This window comes from Musa acuminata, chromosome BXJ3-11 (genome assembly GCF_036884655.1).
Source record: "Musa acuminata AAA Group cultivar baxijiao chromosome BXJ3-11, Cavendish_Baxijiao_AAA, whole genome shotgun sequence".
Classification (NCBI taxonomy): Eukaryota; Viridiplantae; Streptophyta; class Magnoliopsida; order Zingiberales; family Musaceae; genus Musa; species Musa acuminata.
This window is the reverse complement of record NC_088359.1, coordinates 30,755,016-30,780,182: the sequence shown is the minus strand read 5'-3', so window position 1 is coordinate 30,780,182 and position 25,167 is coordinate 30,755,016. Positions and strand designations below refer to the sequence as shown.

The 25,167-nt window shown below is 43.3% G+C and overlaps 3 protein-coding genes and 3 non-coding genes across 6 annotated transcripts; 5 read left to right on the top strand and 1 right to left on the bottom strand.

Annotated features, from left to right (window-relative positions):
- The first annotated feature begins 7,587 nt into the window (after window positions 1-7,587).
- On the top strand, window positions 7,588-10,010 carry LOC135652116 (peroxidase 4-like). Its single transcript, XM_065172833.1, has 4 exons — window positions 7,588-7,965; window positions 8,060-8,251; window positions 8,331-8,496; window positions 9,395-10,010. Exons 1-4 carry the CDS (start codon window positions 7,648-7,650, stop codon window positions 9,787-9,789), a joined length of 1,071 nt encoding a protein of 356 aa, XP_065028905.1. The 5' UTR covers window positions 7,588-7,647; the 3' UTR covers window positions 9,790-10,010.
- A 285-nt stretch (window positions 10,011-10,295) lies between these two features.
- Window positions 10,296-10,376, top strand: TRNAL-AAG (transfer RNA leucine (anticodon AAG)). The gene has a single exon. It is a non-coding gene; the product is annotated as a tRNA-Leu (tRNA).
- Window positions 10,377-10,458: 82 nt separating this feature from the next.
- On the top strand, window positions 10,459-10,539 carry TRNAL-AAG (transfer RNA leucine (anticodon AAG)). The gene has a single exon. It is a non-coding gene; the product is annotated as a tRNA-Leu (tRNA).
- An 82-nt stretch (window positions 10,540-10,621) lies between these two features.
- On the top strand, window positions 10,622-10,702 carry TRNAL-AAG (transfer RNA leucine (anticodon AAG)). The gene has a single exon. It is a non-coding gene; the product is annotated as a tRNA-Leu (tRNA).
- A 4,370-nt stretch (window positions 10,703-15,072) lies between these two features.
- Window positions 15,073-16,659, top strand: LOC103972231 (transcription repressor OFP2-like). Its single transcript, XM_009386497.3, has 2 exons — window positions 15,073-15,089; window positions 15,185-16,659. The coding sequence occupies exon 2, from the start codon at window positions 15,497-15,499 to the stop codon at window positions 16,610-16,612; it is 1,116 nt and encodes a 371-aa protein (XP_009384772.2). The 5' UTR covers window positions 15,073-15,089; window positions 15,185-15,496; the 3' UTR covers window positions 16,613-16,659.
- Window positions 16,660-23,880: 7,221 nt separating this feature from the next.
- LOC135652285 (expansin-A2-like) lies at window positions 23,881-25,097 on the bottom strand. Its single transcript, XM_065173121.1, has 3 exons — window positions 24,904-25,097; window positions 24,512-24,824; window positions 23,881-24,435 (listed from the first exon to the last, which is right to left on the bottom strand). The coding sequence occupies exons 1-3, from the start codon at window positions 25,052-25,054 to the stop codon at window positions 24,132-24,134; spliced, it is 768 nt and encodes a 255-aa protein (XP_065029193.1). The 5' UTR covers window positions 25,055-25,097; the 3' UTR covers window positions 23,881-24,131.
- Window positions 25,098-25,167: the final 70 nt, after the last annotated feature.

Below are 25,167 nucleotides of genomic sequence, written 5' to 3'. Positions count from 1 at the left end.
TTGAGACTTTGATTGTTAATTCTTTTAAATTTTTGACTGACTTAAGTTGTGATAATTAGTCATATCATCATCTTTTCTTATTTTAGATATGTTTCATGATCAATCAACTTGTTATACTATTCTTCAAATGGCATAAGTGAGTCTTTTGCTAGAATTGCTATTGTAAGTTCCTTATATTTATCTCCTAGGCCAATTAGAGTATAGACAATGACTTCTTCATCACTTAGGAGATGATCTATTAAAGTCAAGTCATCTATTATAATTTTTATATTTTACATATAATTAGCATTAGTACTTATCTACTTAGATTGAGAGTTAGAGTATATGCTGACGTAAATATTCTATCATCAGTATTGTTTGCTCAATTAGTGTATGTGAAAGCATGAAGATAAAGTGAAGAGTGTTTATGTAGAAAAAGTTCAATGATTGAGAGTGCCTTTAAGAAACCACAAAATATATTTTAATATAAACTAATACATAATAGAGGGTCGATACATAAATTATAATAATTTATTAACTAGATTAAGAGATAATTACTATAAGGAACAAAGTACTTATCGATACTATATGAGATTCATAGTAGGGCTATCATAATATAATTTGAGTGATTCAGTAATAGAGAGTGGGGTAACTACTTCTTTGGCTAAGACCTATAAGGAAGGAGGGCTCATTGAGATCTGTAGTCAGAGCGAGGAATGATCTATTATAAATTGCCAGAGGACTGGTCAGATCAGCGAGGTGGATGACTAATCAGATTAGCAATGGAGAGGTGAACAATCATTGAAAGCAATGGATCAAATCAGCATCAGTAGAGGTAGCAGATCATATCTGTTTCATCGGAGGACTAATCAGCTCTATTATGTAGGTCGCGAAAGGGAGATTGTAGCAATCAGGGTGGAGTAGTGATTGAGGAGGGCTCCGAGAGTGGGTCACGAATGAGGAAGAAAGCCTTTCGTGCTCAAAGCAAGAAAACTATGATACTATGTAGAACAAAAGTTGTTACATATTTATTCAAAATTTGAGTTTTCCTCGATCATGCACTTAAATTACTCAATCACATTTAAATCTATAATTGATCCTCAAATATTGAGGATGTAAGAAATACAAGGATATTATTTCATATTTGCTTCTATCATGATCTTCTATCAATCGATGATAATAAAATTGATTTAACTCGATTTGGATCTATATGCCAAATGAGTTTTTAAGATACAACCGAGAAGCTCTTGGTTGAAATAGGAGGAGACGAGGGTGAATATTATATAACCTTCATTTATCAAGGTTTGGTTTACCTTTTATATATATCTGATTTAACCTATTAAAATATTTTACCGAGTGAAGGAATATTTTTTGAATATTTTATATTCGATAAATGTTGACATAACCTAATGATGACCGAAGGTCTTGACCACCTTATGCTGACGGGATGGACATGTGTCAAGCCGAGAAGAGAGGTAAATATTTCTCCCAACCGTGTGTCAGAGCACATACATTGATGCGCGTACATGTTTGTGTATATTTATATATGTATATGTATATGGATGGATAGTGACACCAAAATGTTGAGACAGACCGCATCTCGTGACATTGCCGTGATACAACGTCGATGACAGCTCAGTGGGAGGTGGAGGATAGCAATACGTACAGTGGTTGGATGGTTGTGGTGATGACTCTCACACCATTGTGGCTTACTAGGTTGTCTGCATGCCATTAGGGACAAACCATGCACGTACCCTTATTTCATTCACGTGTCTACTCTACCACCCTAATCATTGGCATGCCCACGCACCAATCCACCCATTCACTTCTCGAGGGGTTTGCCACTACCACTCCATCGTAAGTTACCCAAATCCAAATCCAAGTCCATATTTACATGTTAATATCATATGTTAATAACATGTGATCACATCGGTATTTACATGGTATTCTATCGTCGATATATCCATATTGACATTCTTAGGTTAATATTTTATCTCGGAATAGCACCTCGATTTCAATATATTATTCTAATAATAAACATTGAAATATACTATGATGCGATATCTTGTTATTTTAGTGTGCGATACCAAAAAAAGATTAATCATTCAGAACAAATTAATACGAATATATTAGAGATTTGAAGGACACTCTGACACCACCATATAGGATAAAAGAAAATTGTTGTGATAATTATATTGTAGTTTTCCTGACACCATCCAATTTATATCTCCATATGATATGAGAAATGAGAAAACAAAGGTGATAAGAATAGTCACTCTGTTATCTTTTACTATTTATTTGTCCCTTATCAAAATCACACAATAAATTTTCTGACTTAAAACAAAAAAAAGATTATCTATGGAACCTTTCCACCCTTGGAGACTCCAAGTAGCGACTCTATTGGGCTAACCCTAGAAATAATTATTTATTGACAAACATGACATATATTGATCTCAAACTTGTTCATGATGTAAATCTCATACTTCTCTTCATCAACCATGACAAACATGACAGATGTTAATCTCGGTTCTCTGTAACCATCTATAGTCAACTTTTTCGATCATAAAGTTTCCTAAATGAAAAATTAAAATGAGGCACTAATTCCCAATTTTAATGTTCCCAGACAAGTGCTTCAAAGTCACAACAGATTGATCTTAATAAATTAGAGGACAGATGAAATAATCATGTTGTATAAGCAGCCCTGCATTTAACTTCATAAAGAATACGATTGAGATTTAAGCTAATCAAAACCAATTGGAAAAACTCAACTTTCGAAGCTTCACAAGGTTTTCTTCTCCATTTATCTTATTTTCGCTCACTCTTCTCTGTCTATGACAATCCCTTGGGCTCTGAAACAAGTTCAAGGCATTAGGCCAGTGTAATAGAATTAGCAGAGACAACAAGAAGGATCAGAATACCTTGTCCATAATCATGAATGAGTTTCCACCACCATGGAATGATTAGAAGCTCATTTCTTCTATCTTCCTTACATAAATCTGAAAAACGAGGTTTGACAAGTATGCAAAGAGATATGCACATCGTGGAAGGCTTCACACATATCATGTCATCAATATTATGCAAAGAGATATACATTGATTGAAAATCTCAATCTTTAGATTGCCATAAATAATTTTACTAAATTTCTTCTAACAGGAGGTTCATATAGTAACTGGACCCTGTTGCGCCAGAGTTATTGTCAGAAACATCTACATTGATAGTCATTGTAGATGTAAATAGGGAAAACAATTGCATGTTAATTCTATTAACTAAAGAAGGTAGAACTTGATCAACCTTGTGTTGATACTAAAACATTATTTTACATATCAATGCTGTATCTCAGATCTTTTGTTTGTAAGTTTCTATATACTGTAGTTGAGTTTGAGGGTCACATTAACACACTTCAAGAATGTTTGCAGATTAACATATACAGAATCTTACCAAGATTACAGCTCTTGTAGTGGATTTTGATTTCGAGTCAATGACAATTTTATAATGTTTTGTTAAGAAAACCTACAAAGGAAAAATGCATTTGATATCTTACATAACTGTGAAAAAATGAAAATGATGAAACTTCTGCAAGCTTGATGCACCTAATCATTCATGAAAATGGTGTTACACTCGAAGCACATCTAAATATGATTACGCAATATGAAAACCAAAGTATTACATTAGACTTCAACATCAAACGTGTCGGTGTGATAATTCTAGCATGTTGTGGCAAAATATAGGAAATATTAGGTTAGTTAACTTGTCGACTAAGTTTACAGAGCCCTAAACTGCAAGGGACTGAAGTTGAACTGTGTCTGAGCTTCAACAATTTCTGAGCAAGGAAGTAGAGATCGAGTTCACAGTTCATGATTCCTAAGGAGAAGATTGTGCAAAAGGTGAACAATTTAGGAATGCTGTAAGGTAGACAAGATGCTAAAATATGGTAGATAGCATATGACATGCATAAGACATTAGAAGATTAAACAGGATTCACTTACAAGATCCAGTATAAGAGAGGCAAACGGACCCTTTCAAGACTTGATAGGCAGCAAACTTCTCTGAGTTTTTTTGCCTAATATGCTTGCAAGGCCCAAGTTTTATCAGTAGACATTTGCTAATGTAAAACTCACTAGTAACAAACGACTCATATCTAAGAAGCCATGCATGACATTGAAAATTGTACAAGAATATGTCAATAGATATGAGCCAATATAATGCAAGACTTGAAGTAAAGAAATACAATAATGTCAAATTGATACTACAATAGCAAAATGAAATATACATATGAAGAAACAGAAATATGACAACATTAGGAGCACAACCCGTACACTAAGACAGATATCCTCCACATTTACAATCAAAGCACAAGACTAAATTGCAGTCACAGAAACAGGTTCCAAGAAACTAATGGGAGACGAAAGATTGACTAATTCCAAAGCAGGAAATGTTATCGAACATCATTAGGTATACAAACAAAACTATGTACGTTAAACCCACATCAACTGTTTATAAGACAGGATTCTATCTTGAAACTCCTTGGGGATATAGATATGAAATCTGTCATATATTTCCATGAGTACAGAGCAATAAGAGTTATAAGAACAGTTGAGAGTGTAAATATCATCCGCACCACAATATAATGAGCACCAACAAGAACAAAAAAAGGTTCCTTCTTTTCTTTAGGGTAAATGCACTATCAAGGAAGAAATACTAGCAACAAATATCTACAAAAGATTCACAAAGCTATTCTTTTAAGTACTAAAACAAAAAATATCTTGACAAGTTGAATTTCAATCGAAATACCTCGCACAGGATAACAGCCAATAATGAGTAGAATTAGGATCAGGAATTTATGTTCATTACATATATGACTTGATTGTTTGAGACTTCTCATGATCAAGAGATCACTCATCAGATCTATTTCAAAGTTGAAAGCATCTTGTCAATCCAGAACCTTTGGTGAAAAAGAACACAACGAAAAAGCAAGCAGTAGCAGAGTATCTGCACCGTCGAACGTTCAAAGTCTCCCTCGCAGCACAGAGGTGCATCTATGGGTTGGTGGCGACCAAAATTGGTTTTGGAGCGGCAAATGTACCATCAAATGCAAGAAAACATGAAAATAATGCATTCAAGAGAGGAAGAGTTCAATTGCAACAACCAAAGTAACTGCCCGACATGGTTAATCCTTTGACATCACTTATTTCATTAAGAACAGCAAAGCTCCTAATACAAGTAGCCAAGCATGCGTTGAACATAAAGATGCCGACAAGATTACGCAGTTAGTTTTGAGCATGGAGGGGAAAAGATGCGTTCTATCTTCGTTTTGCGTATACCTTCAGAGGCAGTGGAGCCAAGACCTTCGGAATCGAACAGACGTCCGTGTCGGAGGGGCCAGGGCAGCAACATCAACCTGCTTGTCGAAATGCCACAACGAGATCAGCAAAAACAATACCCAAAAAATCACTCCGGTAGAATCAACGAGAGAAAGAAGATTGCAAGCGCCAACCAACATTGTGAGAACTCATATGTTGCGTGGCTTTTCTCTGTCCGACGGCTGGTTTGCATAGGTAAAAGGTGATGTTGACGATCGATCCCATTGTCAAAGGTTCGTACATGACATGGCCCCGCGGCAATCGATGCTCATACGTCGTCTTCGGGATGCTCGATGGACCAAATTGGCTCCACCACATGGGAACATACATGATTGATGGGAGCGTCCAACGGATGCTTGTGGATGTCTCCCGAGTGGAATGGTTAATGTTTTTCCACTATTATTGATAATATTAATATAATATAAAAATACTGTAATTGAATCGTCCATAGAAAAAATGAAAAAAAAAATATGAGAGAATAAGTGACTGAAGGTATTTTATTTATTAAAAAATATTATTACAAAATTAGATATTTTTGAAAAAAAAAAAAAGAATTTTCTCAAAAATTCGCCCATAATTATTTACTTTACATCTCATCTTGTTCACCAACTCTAACCCTCTATTTAGAGAATTAGTGTTGTTCAAAAGAGTTAATTAGTTATTTTTAGTATTTCAGTCCTTCGGATCCTATACTTATGAAAGTAAAATATTAAGATAATTTTATAGGTTTAAAAAGATATTTTTATAGGATTAAAAATAAGAAAGAGAAAGAAATTTTAAATATTTTACTTTTATATTTCAATATAACTTTTGAAAATTAATTACAAAAGATAATCTATAATTAGTCATATTTAAAGTGACGATCATGTGTGATGTGATGTGATGTTTAACCTCCCTTTGTATGAAGATTGATGTTGAAAAAATTTATCATGTCATCCATCGAACACCTAAAAGGTTAACTTTTATAAAACATCCTTCTTTAGTTGTTAGTGGTCAAAGAAATATTATTTATTATTTATTATAATTTAATCAATGTGACATATTCATGAATTGGCTTTTTGTCATTTTCGGTGGCATAATAGCCGTGTGACTCTCCACTTTTTCTTAATTTTGGATCGGCTTTCTCTACTTTTTCTTGTTTTTGACACGAAAATAACATGGTTTAATATAGTTGATAAGACTTCGACGCAAGAAAATGACAACCGGCATTCGTCCCTACTGCTTTGCTGTTGTGGACTTTGATGAGAACACAAGCACAATAATGTGTTGGCAGTGGAACAGCTTCTGGCTTGACATGGCTACCTACAAGGAGATTCCATGCATTGGGGAAGGCAAGAAAGATATGGTTGACCCCATGTAGATTGCATCACACACCAACTTAAATGATTGATGGCAACTTTTACTTTTGTACTCGGTTAGCTCATATGTCACATAGCTTCATGTGTCAAGGTTCCATATCATAGGCAATCTATTGGTTTTAATTAATGTATTATTTCTTTTAGAACCACTAACCCACTATAACGCTTAAAGAAAAAAGAATAATTGTTGTCTTTTTATTCCTACAATAAAAAATTATAGTAAATGCAACACATGATCGATAGAATATTTAAAAAAATATAAATTAATTTATAAGAGTCTGATGAATGAGCAGTAATCTACTCAGATTACCAACAGGTTGGATTGGATTGTTAGATCGCTCAGAGAACCAACACTTTAGGAACTTTGATGGATATTGATATAATTGACATGTGGGTCATTGACTCCCTACTTAAAATATATTAAATAATTATTAAATGGATCTTAAAATCCGGAATTAGATTTAAATATTTTGGATCAGTGATTTAATCTCAATAATTTAATGCATCTAATTTGAATTCCTTCCCAAGGAGATGAACGATAGACTCATCTTTTTTAGTCACATGAAGCCTGTGGATTCACCTTTAGTCACTTTTCCTTCTGAGAGAAAGCAAAAGTTAGGGAAGATGAGGTGATGTGTGCTCGAGTCACAGGACGCCTATGGGTTTAACCGTCCAATAAATAAATACACTTTGACTTCCAAGAAAAGAATTACTACGACGAAAATAATAATAATAATAATAATGTAATTTCAGGGGAGGGGAGTGACAGAAAGCTAATCGCATCTGTTTTCTTGATATTTAGGCAATAAGGTCACTATGATCTTTCCATGTCGAAGATGTGTCACACAATAATAGCTCTGTCCTTTTCCCCTCCGGCACTGGTAATTCGTCTGCCGCACCTACGCTGTCATTTGGTGCCATGCAAACCATCCCAACGCTGTAGGTTTACGATGCAGCCATCACGAAAGCAACACCCGCTCGGGCACCCCTCCTATATATGTCGACCTAATGATACATGTGGTGGCCTGGCCATCGCAGGAACTCTCTGCGCTCCGATGGCTTCCTCTTCCACGGTCTTTGCCTCTGCAGCCTTGGTTCTACTTCTCCTTCTCGGCGGCACCTCTGCGCAGCTATCCACCAGCTTCTATTCCTCGTCGTGCCCCAAGCTGTTTAGCACGGTGAAACCCGTTGTCCGGTCTGCAATCTCGAAAGAGAAGCGGTTGGGTGCATCCGTCCTTCGCCTCTTCTTCCATGACTGCTTTGTTCTTGTAATCCTCCCTTGCCCACACAACATCAGCTGTGTCTCCTTCTTCTTCGCCCGGCATGTCTATGTTTCATGTACGCATGTATATACGTATTCAGGGGTGCGATGGGTCGGTGCTGCTGGATGACACACCCACCTTCACGGGGGAGAAGACCGCTAAGCCAAACAACAACTCCATCAGAGGGTTCGAAGTCATAGACCAAATCAAGACTGCGGTGGAGAAGGCGTGCCCGGGGGTGGTGTCGTGTGCGGATATCTTGGCGGTCGCTGCAAGAGATTCAGTAGTCATTGTGGGTAGTGCTGATGTTCTATCTGTATATGTCATTTAGAGTAAGCTTTTAATGGACCGTAGAAGAGCTCGTCTTGCAGCTCGGAGGGCCTAACTGGGATGTGAAGCTGGGGAGGAGGGACTCCAGGAGAGCAAGCATATCCAAAGCTAACAAGCAGATCCCCCCACCGACCTCATCGCTTAGCAATCTCATCTCCAAGTTCTCAGCCAAGGGTCTCTCGACTAAAGACATGGTCGCACTCTCTGGTAAGGATCGAAGCTATGGCAATGCAGAGAACACTTACTTTCGATGCATCATACAAACAACTTGCCAGATTATACGAACACAATAGATTCATCTAACATTACCCGCAGATTATTATATCAATCTGCACTCGCTTTTCTGTGCCATCAGCAGTGCAAGAGGTGATCGTGTCAAATTAAGGGTGCCCCTTATGACAAAGACATGAGTTGTCACCTTGCGATTGGCACATGAAAAGCGATAAAGTGATGGAACCATTCAACTTCAATTCATGAAGAAAAAGACGGGAATCTGCTGCCAAAGCACGAAATTGTTCGACTACTGTTCAGGAAGAAAAAGACAAGAATCATAGATTAGCATCGACCAACTTTTATCATTCGGTTCTCTTTGAATCTAAAGAATGACCAGTGGTAAGTATTGGAGACCGGAAACGCCACAACCCCAGGAGTAGAACTTAGAAACCTAGATTATTAGTAGGGTTGGATCTAAGCTTTGAGATTGGTAATATAATTTACGACAAACTAATGCGGATTTATGAATTCAAAAGAAGAAGAAGAAGAAAAACATCGTACTGATAGAATTGTTCTTCATAAAATCATCTTACTCATAGGAAGGATATAAATTATGGAGGAGAGAGGTAAGTTCTTAGGTTGTGTTAGCTTCTGCTTTCTTATCTAGTGGAGGTCAGGGGGTGTGTCGGCAGGGCTCGCCCGGTCCTACACTCGTGACTGTTGTCATCTTTCTCTTGCCCGGCAAAGGCATGTGCTCCCACAACCATAAAAGAAACGCCAATGGTTTAAAGACCAATTAGAATCCTTAACGACTTAGTTATTGAAACAAATAGCGGAGATTATTAATGCGAGGGCTGTTGTTCTTGTTCTTCTTCTTCTTCTACGTTCCCAGGTTCTCACACCATTGGGCTAGCAAGGTGCACGTCCTTCCGGGGACACATCTACAACGACACCAACATCGACGCCTCTTTTGCCAAGAAGAGGCAGGCGAACTGCCCTAGCGCCTCCGGCTCCGGGGACAACAACCTGGCGCCTCTGGACCTGCAGACCCCCACCGCCTTCGACAACAACTACTACAAGAACCTCGTCCGCTTCAAGGGCCTCCTGCACTCGGATCAGCAGCTGTACAACGTCAGTGACTCCACCGACTCCCTGGTCAAGGCCTACATCAGCAGCACCGGCACCTTCTTCTCAGACTTCGTGTCGGGAATGATCAAGATGGGCGACATCAAGCCCCTCACAGGCTCCAACGGCGAGATCAGGAAGAACTGCAGGAAGATCAATTAACGAACCCTCTTCAGAGCATCGGATCAAGGCTTCAATTCCTGCAAGGTAATCGTACGTAGGGGACCTGCCCAACAGTTTGGGGACCCAGAGTTTTTACGCTTTCTTTGGCTCCTACCGAATGTGCTCATTGCCGTATTGTATGCATTAAAAGCATGTACTGTCGCTTGGTGTCTTCTGTTCGCAGCTTAATAGTTGAGATAATAAATGAATATTAAATCCTATCCTTCTCATTGTCTACTTCTTGATTGAGGTCAATTGTTTAGATCAAGATTTCACAGTTATCGTTCTTGGGTTTAGTATCTATCGGAAATCACTTGATCCAGCAAGATGAACGAGGAGAAATTTGTAGTCACCCAGTCAGAACTACGTTGAAAGTGGAAGGTGAGATCACGCTGGTTAACGAAAGGGATACAAATTTCGTCGAACTACCATTCTATAGCTTGTGGAGGCACCCCAAATAAGAAAAAAATTAGATATAAAGGAAATAAGTTAAAAAGTGATTAGATGTTGAGATGGCCGAGTTGGTCTAAGGCGCCAGATTAAGGTTCTGGTCCGAAAGGGTGTGGGTTCAAATCCCACTCTCAACAGATGTTTTTTGTTTTATCGATGTACAATTTCCAACTTACTTTAAAGGTATATAAAAAATAATATTCACCATTTAAATCATCAGTTGAGATGGCCGAGTTGGTCTAAGGCGCCAGATTAAGGTTCTGGTCCGAAAGGGCGTGGGTTCAAATCCCACTCTCAACAGATGTTTTTTGTTTTATCGATGTACAATTTCCAACTTACTTTAAAGATATATAAAATATAATATTCACCATTTAAATCATCAGTTGAGATGGCCGAGTTGGTCTAAGGCGCCAGATTAAGGTTCTGGTCCGAAAGGGCGTGGGTTCAAATCCCACTCTCAACAGATGTTTTTTGTTTTATCGTGTACAATTTCCAACTTACTCTAAGGCGCTCTCAACACTTAAGTTCCTTTTGTCGATGTGAAGGAGTAATTAAATACTCACATGCTCCCAGTTGACTGGAATTAAATACAAGGTAAGCTGTAGCTACTTTCGGTTCTTTGGCATTGAAAGAGCCACCTAAATTCCAGACCCATTTGGGTCATCGACTCATCGACCATATAGCAGCAGCAGGTCGAATGTTTCCAGTTTCTTAAATTGTTTGAAGTCACCGGATCAGATAAGGCATGACCGATGCATTTTGAGACACATTTCTATCGTTTTCATCCACACGGTTATCTTCCGAAGTCATATTATGATACACCATTTGGTGAGAAGAAACAGAAACACATGTGAAAGCAACCATCAAACTGGACTGGCCGATGCTGATCACCATCCTGTCAAGTATGTGGAGTAACGAAGAGCAGAGGAGGAGAGCAACTTTACAGGGAAACACTAACTCTTTAAGCAGATCCTTTTCCGTGCTTCCGGACCAGTGTTTTCTTGTGATCACGGCGTCGACGGAATAGGCTGATGCGTGGGATCCGCTGTACCGGAAAGCAAAGCATGGATCTCGTTGATCCGCCATCCGAGTCGTCGTCGTCGTCCCCTCCGGAGGAGAAGGAAGACCGCTGCAGAGAATTCGAGGAGCTTAATCGAGTGAAGGGGGAGGACGTTAACGAGGAGACCGGCGAGAAGGGCAACGGCGAACGCGGCATGCATGGCTTCCTTAGAATAAGCCTGCGGAATAAGGTGGCTAGGACGCTGAACCTCGACGCCCTTCTCCTCTTCTTCTTGGTGGCCATGATCTTCCTGGGGTGGTGGAAGTGGGAGGGCGGCGGGGTGAGGGGAGGGAGTCCTGCGGCGGCTACGGTGGCCTTGGGCGTCCCCGGCTGCGACTCCCACACGAAGGGCACCGAGCCGGACGACACGCCATAGTAGACCCTGAAGGAAGGGGTGGCCGACAGGGAGCTTTCCTTGGAGAGGAGCCTGGCGTAGAAGTTGCCCTCCTGCTTGATGCGGAGAGGGCTGAGGGGCCGATCCGAGCTTTTGGCGAGCATGTCGCGACCTCGCTTCGACGTCAATTGTGGTGCAGCCATACCGTGCGACGAGACCAACTTAACGAGTAGGAAGCCCCGGCACAAATATTAATGCACCGAGTTGTGAGCCGCGCAACCTAACTTTCCACATATTGATAAGCTCCACTGCACATGCTGCTGCTCCACGACAGTATCTCCACACAGAGAGAGAGAGAGAGAGAGAGAGAGAGAGAGGTATATATATATACTGTATGCAAATGAAGCACTGCTGGATGATGATGACCTACGAACTTCTCACCCGTACAGCCAAATTGGACGACGGCCGCGTGCATTTACTTGGAGTGGTTGTTCTCAGGACAACGACGGCAGCGGGCGACCGACTCGGGTGGTCCGGTGAGGATAACGCCTATGTCGTAATTGGAGTGGTTAATCAGCCATTAATAACCATTTTCTCCAACACAAGTAGATTAATCTCATGAATTCTGGAAAGAAACGCAGTGCATGTTCTTTTTTGGAAAGAACAGCGCCCATATGACACCACGTCGATGTGTACGACATATTCCTGAAGAAAAGGATTGCTAGGATTACGAAAGGATGTCTAATGCAAGCATCGGTGCGACCGGAATAAAATGGGTTGGTTGAATGACATGGACGGAGATAAGCCATGTATTATATCACATTTCATCTGCCTGGAAATATATCTGTGACGTGTTTTATCTCCTTGGAGTTGTGGACTGACGTTCGCGCAGCCAAGGCACTATCTAATATCGAGGAAGCTTTCGACGACCGGGAAATGGAGGAATTGGTGGATACGGCTAACTGGGGACTGACACCCGCTCTGTCGAGATCCACTGCCAAATCCTTTCATGACTTGGCAAACCCACTTGTTAGGTTGATGATAGCATCCGGGTGGAACCCAGCAATTGCGAAGGGTGAGAGACGATGATGAAGCACATATAAGCTAAGGGTGGGTTGAAACGGGTTCCAACGGAACTCTTAGGGCCCAACCCAATCGAATTTATTTTTTATTTGATTTAATTAAAGGAAAGTAGTTTTTGAGATTTACCGGCTGGCTATAATCGTTTAATAGTTTAAGATAATGAATTTGATCGAGTCGATTTTTTTAAATAAGATTGATCTAGTTTAAATTATTAACCGAACAAAAGAAGAGTATATTTAATTGAAACTATTTATAATTAATTCTAAACTAATTTTTGATAGGGAATATTTCATCATCGCTCACGTGTCAATAGCCGGTGACCACTGAATAGTCGACATGGAATATGTACCTGACATGTGTTCGAAGAAAGCATAACCACCTCGGGGAATGATATACAACCAATTCATACCACCTAAAATTATATGAGTCAATGTCGCATAATGGGAGATCGGACGAACCGATCAACATCGTCAAGAACATACAGACCAACCGCTCACATGATTGCATCAAATGAAGCATTGGCGATCATTAACGATCAAAATACAATCGAGCCATTCCCATAGGTATAAATACCGACCCCTGGCCTAAAAAGGAAGACCAAACCTTTTACACCAAAAACCCATTCACAAACTTAACTATCGAAAGGATAAATCCCCCTCTTGATATCGATATGTTGTGCATAGCATGGACGAAGCCAATCAAGCTCCATCTCGAGTCGATATGCTTTTAAGACATGACCAAGCCATACCGACTATGAACATAGGGGGCATAAGGTTGCACACAAAGTTTGATTTGGATTCAATTTTAATTCGGTATGATCTGTCAAATGGATTTGAAGATCCTACATGTACCAGTGCAGTACAAGAACGAGACCTAAACTATGAACATGGTGGGCTCCTCTTGCACTTTTGCTGTGGAAAATATTGCAATTTGGGCCCAACCCAACTCATATCAATGGCCGGAATAACTTGTTCCTTCCCCTCTTCGGAAGGTAATACGTTCATAGTTTTCTTCAATCGGAGAAGAACGAATGAATCATTGGCTACTCAGGTTAGTCGATTGGACAATTATTTCAGTTAATTCGAGCTATAAAAGCCAAGCTATAGGAAGAACTAAATCAGTCAGCATTGTGGCCACTGATCATTGGATACATGACACGATGATTGTAATTTGTGCTACATAGTTTATCTTAGTTGGAAGACCAAATCACAAACAGTTGGCCGAGAAGAAATCGTACCTCCACCGTAGTTGCACCATCCAAAGACAAGACAGGCAGAACTCGACGCAGTGATACACGACAGCGGCAACGCAGAGCCCGCACCTCTCTCTCTCTAGATTTCCCCCACATATGGCCTTCTCAGTGTTTCTGGAAAAACGATTGCTTCTTCTGAGGTCGAGGAATGGGGCTACACAGTGCAGCTTTTAGACGCTAGCTGCACCCCTCCCCGCTGGTGTCAAGCCTCGCCACACATGCCTCTGTGGCTTCCTTCATTATTGCTGCAGTCGCCTCGGAGCTTTCCTACACATCAATCTATCCTGACTCCAGTGTTTTGGAATTTGGACTGTCATTAGCGTTGCAATCCGGACACATCGACTGCATGCTAACATACCAACGAAGGCGGCAGAACTTGCTTGCATGGAAATGACGAAACATGGAGCAGACAGGTAAATCGAGAATCACATGGCATGAGTAGTTTAAAAAGGGATGGATCGAATCTGTGTTGCGGGCTCTGCTTCGGCTTATAGTAAGGTTGCTCGGTTGCGGGAGAAGACTGTGTACATCCGACCGCATCCGGTTGTTTCTTTCCCACCTTTATATGGAGTTGATTAGAATGAACAGAGGACAACACCCTGTTTGCTTAGATAACAAGGCTCAGCACGAATCTGGGCTGTGGTTTGCCGACGAGGAAGCTTAGCGTCGTATTAAATGGTGGAGAGAGCATGAGGAAGACCCATCCATGGTTGGTGGACGAACATTTATGTACCGTACCATCCGACAAGTCGTAGAAACAAAGAAGAAAGATAAAAGAAACATGCATGGTTGCTTGGTGATCAATCTAACACGAACACATTAGTAAATTGCTCTTCATGTCTCACCTGTGAATTAAGGGAGCCCAAACCTTCTCATCCTTCATCCTTGCGTTCCTTCTTTCTTTTTCTTTTAAGCTCTTCTACAATATGGACCCCGCTGTGGGCTAAAGACACACCTCAGGTCTCTTTCTCACCCCACCACCACCACCACCACCACCCTCTTCTCCTCCCTATTTATCTTCTCCCTCCCTCCCATCCTCCCCTCCAAATCAAGAACTGCCTCATACACACACCAAGGATAACGAGTCTAACCTTTCCCTTTCATCTTCTTGGAATCATCCTGTGTGTGGTCACTGTAGCTTTTGTGTTGGAAGGTTCTTGTGTGCATGTCTTCTATATTGGGTATCTCAGGCTTAGCTTTTGTGTGGCCGTTGTAGGTACTTTGGGAGCTTTGAGGTCACCACAGCGTTATGATGTTGCTAATTAGCTCTTCTGTTTCTTGTTTGTGGCCGGTTGAGACTGAGATGAGAAGAAAGCACTGAGAGCACAGAGTTTCCCCAGATAAGTTCTTTTGTGTTTCTGATGATCTAGAGTTCCTCGGATATCTTTCTTGTTTCGAGGTTTCAGTAGCATATTTCCTTCTCTCTGTCCTTGCCATGATACAGTAGCGTAGATCTAGGCTACTGCGAAGTAGTAAGCCTCTCTTCTTCTTCGTCGTCTTCTTGGTGGTCGAATTAGGATTCTGGGTGATGGGGAACTACAGGTTTAAGCTATCTGACATGATGCCGAATGCTTGGTTCTACAAGCTCAAAGACATGAGTCACAGAGCCAACAAGAACCGCAGCACGCCGCACCCCACGGGGAAAGGCCAGCCTTCAAGAGCAGCAACAAGCGCTACGCCGAAGCCATTCCCGCCACCACAGACTAAGCTCCTCCCCTATAGAGCTTCTTGCTACTACTCCAGCAGAACGGAAGCGGAGAGGTTTTCCTTCTCTCCAACTCGCACCAAGGCCTTGGACACCAATTTCCCCGTGGAACCACCACGGATGTCCAATAAGAGAAGCAGGAAGAAGCCCATCCGAGCTCCCACCAAGCCTAAGTTGGTCACCTCCTCTGTCTCCGCTGGCTGTAGCTACAGAGCTTGGAAGACCGAGTCCGTTCCCGACTTCCCTGAGGTGGAGAGCCCGTTGCGTCAACGCGACTACTATATCGACGGCGAGGATCTCGAATTCCAAAAGAGCAACTTCGACGACGACTACGGATTCCAGTGTAATGACCTGTCCTCCCGGTCGAACTCCTGTAGCTGCAGATTTATATCCTCTCCGACCGATATCATCATCGATATGGATACCAAGACCTCGATCACTCCAAAACCGGAGAAGCTCGATGAGTTCGACTCGGTCTCAGAGCTCAGACTCCCTCCAATCATCACCAAGCCAGCAACGAAAGAACCGGAAGCAGTCAAATTCGAGGACAAAGATGTGGAGGACAAGAAGCAATCCATGAAGCCCTCTCCCGGATTTCATCGTCTACGAATGCGAACCAACTCGCCACGGCTTTCAAGCAAGAAAGTTCAGGCTCACCGCAGCAGGAGGTGCACTGGGTCGACCACGACATCGGCCACCGCAATGCAGAAGAGGAAGGGCTTATCGGAGAGCTTCGCGGTGGTGAAGTCGTCGTCCAACCCTCACAGGGACTTCAAGGACTCTATGCTGGAGATGATAGTCGAGAACAACATCCGGGCATCGAAAGATCTGGAGGAACTGCTTGCTTGTTACCTGTCGCTGAACTCCAGGGAGTACCACGATGTCATCGTGAAGGTGTTCGAACAAATATGGTTTGATCTCACTAACATTAAGCTGTAGAACATTTCGTATGAGTCTATAATGTTAGAGCTATAAGCTATCTCGAACATCACATGCACATGTCTGGATTAGAGTTCCAACCCCTCTCATTAAGGATTCCACTTCGGCAGACGACCGAATGGTGGTATCAAAGGATCTAATTTTGGAACACCAACTAAAGCACTTGCTGAATTCTCTGTCAAAACCAAGCCAAAATTCTTGGCTGCACAACCTACAGCTTGATGCTGAAGGTCTATAATTTAGTGCGAGACATGTATCTTTGTGAAAGAAGGAATTCCCAGTGTAAATGTCGAAGCAACAAGGTTTCAACTGGCAGGCTGCGATTGCGATCTCCATGGCCACGTCTAGTTATCAGAAAATTGTAGCAAAGAAGAAGAAGAAGAAATCTCTTGTGAAACCGAACTGTGCCATGCCCTCCTCTACTCAGGAAGAAAAGTACAATGAGAGGGTTCGATTGAGTTAACAGCATTGACTGACGCTGCCAATGACTGCTCATCTCAAACAGGGCAGGGAAGAACCTTTTAACCGCACAAAGAGTCTCTCAATGACTAGGCCTCCGCTCTGTCTCACCTATCCAAAGGTCACCACATGAAACAAAGCTTCCCCGTCTTCACGGGCATCACCAGTATCCGTTTCTCACTAGGAACCTAAGGACAGCATTCAACGTGATAGAAACGCCCCCTCATGCAAGAGAGAGAGAGAGAGAGAGAGAGAGAGAGAGCTGACAGATTCTGGCATGAACCCCAACTGAATCGACCGAGGGAGCCATAAAAGCACCAACCCCGTAGCTGGTGTTGCTTCTGCACTCAGATTCACCCAGGAAACAGATGTGCAGGCCTTGGTGAAGAAGGGTAAAACAGGACGCGAGAAAAAGGAGAAGACAGCCTCTGTAACTTTCGAAACCATCAATTTCCAGAACCATGCAAACAGAGAAACGTTCGAGTTAATGTGACCTGCCAAGTCAATTTACCCACAAGCATTCAATTTGCTTTGGCTTCTTAATTGCACCCCACCTGCAGTTCCTTCTACGATTTCATCAGGTGTATAGCTTTTGAGACATCAAATCAAAAGATAGAATATCTGAGATTCTAAACAGAAATGAAAGACCGGCTTTAATACCATCATCCTCACCAACTCAAGCAAACAGTCGAGAGTAAATTGAAGATTTGACTTCTCAGAAACACCAGCTTTGCCCCATACGCCTACTTGGTGGCAATCTTATAGAACTGTCGATGAAGGTTCCGAAGAAACTTGAGAGGAATAAAAAAGGGGAAACTGGTTGGCAACTAGCACTTGCTTCTCTGCCTTTGATTCCTTTCCTCTTTATCTTACCCGGAGGACATTCTGACTGATTTTGTTTCTTCCGTACTTGGGTGTCGTGCTCCCCATGTGTTCTCCACAGCCAACATGGGATCAGATCCTTACCAGGATTCTTGCTTTGCCTCTGTCTTTGTTTCACAGGGATGAAATAGTTGGTGATGAAGTCTGCTACATTGTTCTTGGACACCATCAGATCCACCGACTTGGGCAGAGTGCTCGGTGTAGTTATCAATCGATTTATGCGCATACGACATGCAGATCGAGCGTCCCAATCTAACTCCCTGAGATTAACCCGTGCAACTTTGGCCTCCGTTTATTTCCACTGCATGAATGAGGTCACGTAAACGGGGAATTGAGGCACGTCCGGGGACGGACGGGCGTCTACCACGGAAGGGGGTATATGGACCCCCCAAATCCCACTCACTTGTGATTGCCGGGCTATCTTTTCTGCACCCGGTCTCGATCGACCGGAGGAAAACCTTTTCATCTTTCATCCTGCAAACAGTTGGTGGATGTCTCTCGACATCCGGAGCTACACATTCACATGGGAAACAGTGAGTCATACCGACGACGGAAAGAGACAGAGCGCGCGAGATGCGAGTCACGGAAATAAGTGAACGAGGAGAAGGAAAAGATGTTTATGTAGGGCGAGCAATGTAGATGGGGTGCCCACCGTCCATGCAATGTACACAAGGAGGGGAAGAAGCTGGGACCGTCCCCTGTTCCGCCACCACCTCCCCCCTCCCCAGTCTATCAATTACTCGTCGTTTCTCTCCCCATCCCTCCCTCGTGATGTCAATCTGTCTGCGATAGGGTCGCCGGTCATTTCTGGGTCAAATTAGTTGGAGCACTGCAAAACCATCTGTCTTCTCATCTCCATCGCAGCTAAAAAGAGGTCGGAGGAAGCAATCATTGGCGATGACGAAGCCAAAGCAAGCGAGGGGGAAGGCGAAGAGTGGCCGGCCGGCCCATCCACCTGTCCATCCTTTGCCCGACAGGAGAAGATTGCAAATATTATGATCGTACGTCATGGGAAAAAGGAAAACCATGGAAATAATCCAATGAGAAGAATAGATAGATTCTTTCGGTTCCCTCCCTCTCTCCCTCTCTTTTCGGCCGGTCCACCGAGTCATAACTTCGATCTCGGAGATGGGCGGTAGTCGGGTTGAGTCAAAATGACACGAACGTGGCCTAATTGTGGCCTCAAGTTCTCGACCACTGTACTGACGGGCCAATCGATCCCTACTTCGATTTGACCCATTTAATTCAGCTTTTTTATTGGATGTATTGACTTGCTAACTCCACAGAAACAGCAGTGGGGAGGGGGCCATCGTCGGATCAACATCAAACGACGGAGGATGAGGACGAGAGCGACGCGTGGTTCCACGACTCGTGCAGGGATGAAACGGGAGACATGCCTGCGTAGATGGCAGGTGGAGACCACATCTGATAGCGCCCTCAATTATATTGTGTATTGCATTATCTCAACACCGGCATCGCCGCATCGGCCGCGGCTTCGTCGTGCGTCGGGTTGCTTCGCTCCCTCAGGCGATGAACACGTAGCTCTTCCTTCCTAATCCTCTAATAATTGAAAACATCCTGAAGCATGAAGAGATAGCTGGTGACAGGGACTTCGATGAAGGCGTCGTCGGCTCTACTGTGTCCTATTTGTCCTGTACGATCCATCCACTGTCAGCCTCATCCATTATCACTCAAATATTTCACGCAAATCGCACGAAACACTGAAATATCTGCGTAAAATAGCTTATGTTTGGATTCACAATTCAATACTTCATTAATGGACCGGTGCATCGGATGGGGTCTCAGCGAGCATATAGATCTGTGGGGACTAACTCATGAGTTAGCATACCTGAAATCATGATTTTGTGATGTTTAGAGGGTGGACCATGTCGTATGTACATCAACATATTTCCAGCTCTGTCGTTTTGCCGGCCATGGTGAATGAGATGTGGAGAGGAAGAGGGGAGGGACGTCGATGTACTACTCCATACGTGCTTTCTTCATGCAGGACCAGAAAACGAATGCAATTTCGACGCACATTTTTATGATTCGGAACGCCTTTGGACACGAGAGTGACATGGTTTAACCTCGTTCTCCTTTCCCACGCATGATCGCCTGTGTGTCTCGACACATGCACGTAAACTCACACCGAAAGGAGAGAAAACACTGCCATTCCATCGATCAATCAGGTGAAGAAAAACTAGTTTATAGATCAAGTTCGGGTCGTATACAGAAGGTTCCCTGTTACTAAAAATGGTCCCAGAGAGTGTGTTAACGGTCCCGGTCGATGAGGCCTGAGTTCACTTTCATCGCTATGTTTTCATGATGAAGAGGGGGAGGACGATAGTCCCCCATAACAAAATTAACACCGTCCAACTCGATATATCTGTCTATACAGTAATATGGTTCGATCCATTTTTCAAGTTAAATCCATTACAGTGTGCAGAGATATATATATATGTAGACAGAGAGAGAGAGAGAGAGAGAGAGAAAGAGAAAAATTAGGTGCGACTTGATGGAGCCATGTACCGATGTGGTGGTCCAAGAAAGATGAGGGGAAGGCAGGAATGTAGTTGGCTTTCAGAGAAATGAATGAATGACAAGTGACCTTCACATGGAAATCCTTTGGGGTCGTACCTCATGAGGACCACCGGATGTGGACTAGCAAAGTCAGCATGCAACACCGATCGATCACCAAATAATGAAGCAAAAAATTAATAGGAATTTTCTGCTTCCATTTTCTCCACTTCGATGTCGCTGGATCATATACTGTCTTTGGCATCAGGCATTTTGTTTGGGATCGAAGGCTGCATTGGTCCCGTCAAAGAAGACAATAAGTTCCTTCCTGCTCCGAAGGACACCCATTGATGAAGACAAAAAAGATATCATTGGCCACCGTAGACGTAGACAGATCGTCCATCCACATCCATGTCTTTGCGGATGTACGATCGATGAACGACAAGTTCTCTATGTATTTGTTGGCATCCTCATCTGAAGTTTCTCTTGTGATAATTTTGCATGAAATTAACCTAAAAAACTACAGCCACTGTGAATTCTCAATCTCTCTTTTGTCTCTTCCATCAGCTGGACACTTTGAATCACAATAAATTTTGTTAGTAGATTTCATAGTGTGTCAATAAGAAATCATGCATTTCCTGTCAATATCTTTTTCCGACTAAACTAGCTAATATCTTCATGTAGTTTGTTATCTTGTATTTTATATTGAGTGGCATATCTTTGTCATTTGTATTACCTTAATCTAATATGAAATGCAAAGAATTGCTATGTGAAGAAACGGTTCATTCATCCGTATTTACCCACCACGTAGATAATTCTTAGATAGTACACAAGGAGGAGCAACATGCAAATTAAGGCGTGTGTCAATGGAGTCGAGAAACATGCGTTGGAGACGACGACGGCCCTGTGGTTGAACCGTCACCGTCTTCTGCCACCCTATGCATTTGGCAGCTAACTCTCTACAACCACTCGATCGCCGCCGTCAATTTCCTCCATCTAAACCCCTGGCAAGCCTATACATCCAACGCGGACAAAGGAGTAGGGGGAGCATTAGGTGGCACGTCAATCGTGTCTCTTTCCTTGCCAACCGTGTCAACGATAAGTGTTAACTACGTTCCATGAATTCTTGCTGGGGTGTACGATTCTAATGTCCATTACAGGGATGCCATTAAGCTCTATCCCTCGTCTCGTCGAAGAACGCCGGAGTTCTTCGACCTCGACTTAGTTAGTCTTCTTTGGTAAGGTTCCGTGGTTCATTGCGAGTGCGTAATTCATATGTAAAGCTGGGTTCGCATGACGCCTGAATCTTACGTATACATGAAGCATACATATACAGAAAAGACTTCCAATCATCGAGGTCTGCACGAAGATCCTCGTGGGCTCTACGACAGTATCAAAGCTCGCATGCGTAGCATCATGATGATCCTATATTCTTATCTCTCCTTCCGGGAAAATAAGGCCGGGAGGCACACTCATCGAGGATGATGATGAGGATGAGGTTGATTCGAGGCACAAGAGACACAGGTAGGGCGGGGCCTGCTGCTACCAAGGTCATGTAGCTTTAGCTGCAGGAAACTAGATGTCGTCGGAGCTGGGGTTCCATCCTTGTGATTTGTTTACTGTTCCCACAAGTTTCGCAGGTCATGCTTTTAATGATTTGCTGTGCAGCGTAGCCATGCAAGCGTTCCACACCCGCTACCGCCTGGAAAGCTACAAGTCCAAGGCGGCCGGCCCGTTGCGCGGAGGAAGAAACCAGCCAACGGTTCACTGTGTTGCTGCTGCTCTCTTGTCCCTGTCACTCAAAAACCACTACTGTTTCGTCTCTCGTTGATCTCCGGGGATCCAACGGATGCAGGGAAACATGGTCGCTGCGCATTCAATTCCGCTGGCCCGCCATATGTTGACATGTCGATCACAATCATATCAGCTTTCACCGTTTCCACCCCCCGGCCTTTTTAGCAGTTCCTCTCTTGCGCTCGTAAAGATCGAGCTACTGGCACAAGCTTTCATGAGAAGACGATTGTTGAGATGAATTGAGGGCCCGAAAGTGTTGAGATAGTCGGCCTCAATCTGCCAAAATAGGCCAATCATTCTGTAGGAGACAAACTGCTCCTAATATACATTACATTATCTTCCCACTGTCATTTCTTTTTCGTGGCATTAATTTCGTCCTTTGCGTGTCCCGACTCAGACGATTAACAAAAGGAATCAGATCTCGTATGATTTGCTTGCCCCACTTGGGTGGAATCAGCTGCGGGGTGATGAGATCGATAGAAAACCTCAATGGTCACTTCATTAGCTTCGTTAGATCGGCTGATTCATCAAGTAAAGCGTTTTTTTTACTACTTTGCAGCATTTCCGATATTTCTTTTTCCTTTTATTAGAATTCAAGATCGATAATTTGGCGTCGAGATTTTATAGTTGTGTGAATGCTGGAGCCCAACCCAATGCAGGGCCCGAGTTCAGGCCCAATTAGGCTCCCAGTCCAATCGAATTTGATTGAGGCTGAGGTTTGGGTCGACCCAAAACAATGTTTTTGGGGCATAAAGAAATATGGGCTGACTTTAGCTTCACTTGTTAGGAATTAAAGGAGTCGAAATTTCGATCACATGATGTTGAGTCATGATGCATTACCACCAAGATGTTAGTAGAGTTGCCAACAGCCAGCCAGACTGTCCAGCAAAACCTACTCTTTCACATTCATTAATGTTAACTTTCTTCTTTGGAGCTCCATTGGATCGACTCTGTTCAGCGTATAGCAGACAACAGTAGAATTCGACATCAATATCATCTAAGATAGAAGATCAAAAGAAACTTTGACTTCACAGACAGCGGAGGAGATGGTAAATCTCCCGATCGAAGGGAAATATGTGAGAGGGCCAAGATGTTACCACAGTGACAAGAGATTTACTAGGTGAAAAGCTCCATCATGAGCTTTTCGGTGATCGGCAATGCAAAAGGACAGCGATGCATATGGTTCCACATGGATTGGCAGGTGCACTTGGAACTGAACTAAGACCACGGGCGGCGGGCGGCGGGCGGCAGGCAGCAAGTCACTGGAGGCAGGCAAGAACACATGGTGGAATCCCATGCCATACTGTGTGCTACCAGGCCGCATGTGCCTTGGCATTGTCTGAAATGCTTCCCGATTCCCCTTAACTTGTGTTCTTCCCAACGTAGAACACAAAAGAGAAGCATAGCAAGAAAAATGGGGCCCTGTATTGATTGACTAATCTGTGGTGGAATTATGTTTAGTGGGGGAGAGAATGGAAAGATAAATGGATAGACAAATTATTTTTTTATATATCATTTATTTATAGATCTTTTTAAGTTTTTCTCTTGGTGTGTTTTTTGAGTTTTCTGCTCTTCCTTCTGACATACACAATTAAGGTAAGGTGATGATGGGCAGATAGAAAACATTCATGCACATAGAATGCAAACGAAGTTACAAATTAATACATGTGGCTTGATAAGGCCTTCCCACAAGCCAATATCCATAAGGCAAATTATGTTTAGGAGGAGTAGCACCAAAGAGGGCTATCTATTCGTCTGCGGTAGAGCCTTAGCGGGTGCTACCGAAGCAACCTCGGCAATGGCGGTATAGGAGACAATGGAGAAGAGAGAGAGAGAGAGAGAGAGAGAGAGAGAGTGGATGGAAGAGCTAAAGTTGTCCTCCTTCGAAGGTCTGGCCGAACTGCCAATCGGTGGGCACGACATCGTAGCTGGTGATGGTCCGGCCGTCGCTGGTGGTGACTTGGAAGGAGAGGCTTTGGCCATCGAGATACGCGTTGCTCTGCCAGTTCTGGCCCCAGTTCCGGGACATGACCTGCCACCCGGTCCGGGAGCCCTTGATGGAGACCGCACATACGTCGCCGGCGCCCGCCACGTTGGTGATCAAGACCAGGTTGAAGTAGGAGTGGCCATTGATGGTGAACCTGACGCCTCCTTTCTTCGCGCATGGCACCCTGCCAAGTAGGCAACCATAGACATCATCAGTTACCGCTGTTCGTGCATGTGAGTCTGGCGAATGATTTCACTTGCCTTCTGAAGGCTACCGGCACGATCCCAGCCCGGTACTGAGCGATTTGCAGAAACGCCGGCTCGGCCATGTCGAAGTGCGGGCGAGGAGGATTGCACCACCCTCCATCATCGCTGGGAAGAGCGTAGTTTGGGGGGCAAAAGTTGGTGGCAGTGATCACGATCGAGCCCGGCAGGCACCACCGCGGGTCATCGTCGCACTTCAGCTCGTAACACGACCCGCAGCTGAGCCCGTCATTGAAAAGGGCCGTGCTCAGGGCGGCGGTGTTCGTGCCGTAACCTTGACTGTAGAGATCGCCATACCCACAAGCACCTCCTACATGACAAAAAGCAATCCATGTCTCATCAGATAAAAAGGATCCATGCGTCCTCGAGCAGCAGCAAGAAGCACTCACCCATTGTCCCGGAGGCGTCGCCGCCACCATAGAACGTCGCATGCGCGCTCTGCCAATCGTAAGAGTCACCCAGTGTTCCTCGGGCGAGGAAGCAGGAGGAAGAGAAGAGAAGAAAGAGCGCGTCGGAGAGAGAGAACCTGGGGATGGCCATCGAATGCGGAGACGGCGCGTTGGATTCCTTGTGGAAGGGAAAGGGAGGGGAGGAGGGTATTTATAGAGGAGATAAAGGCGAGCGGCTCCGTAACTTTCCTTGTATGGGAGACT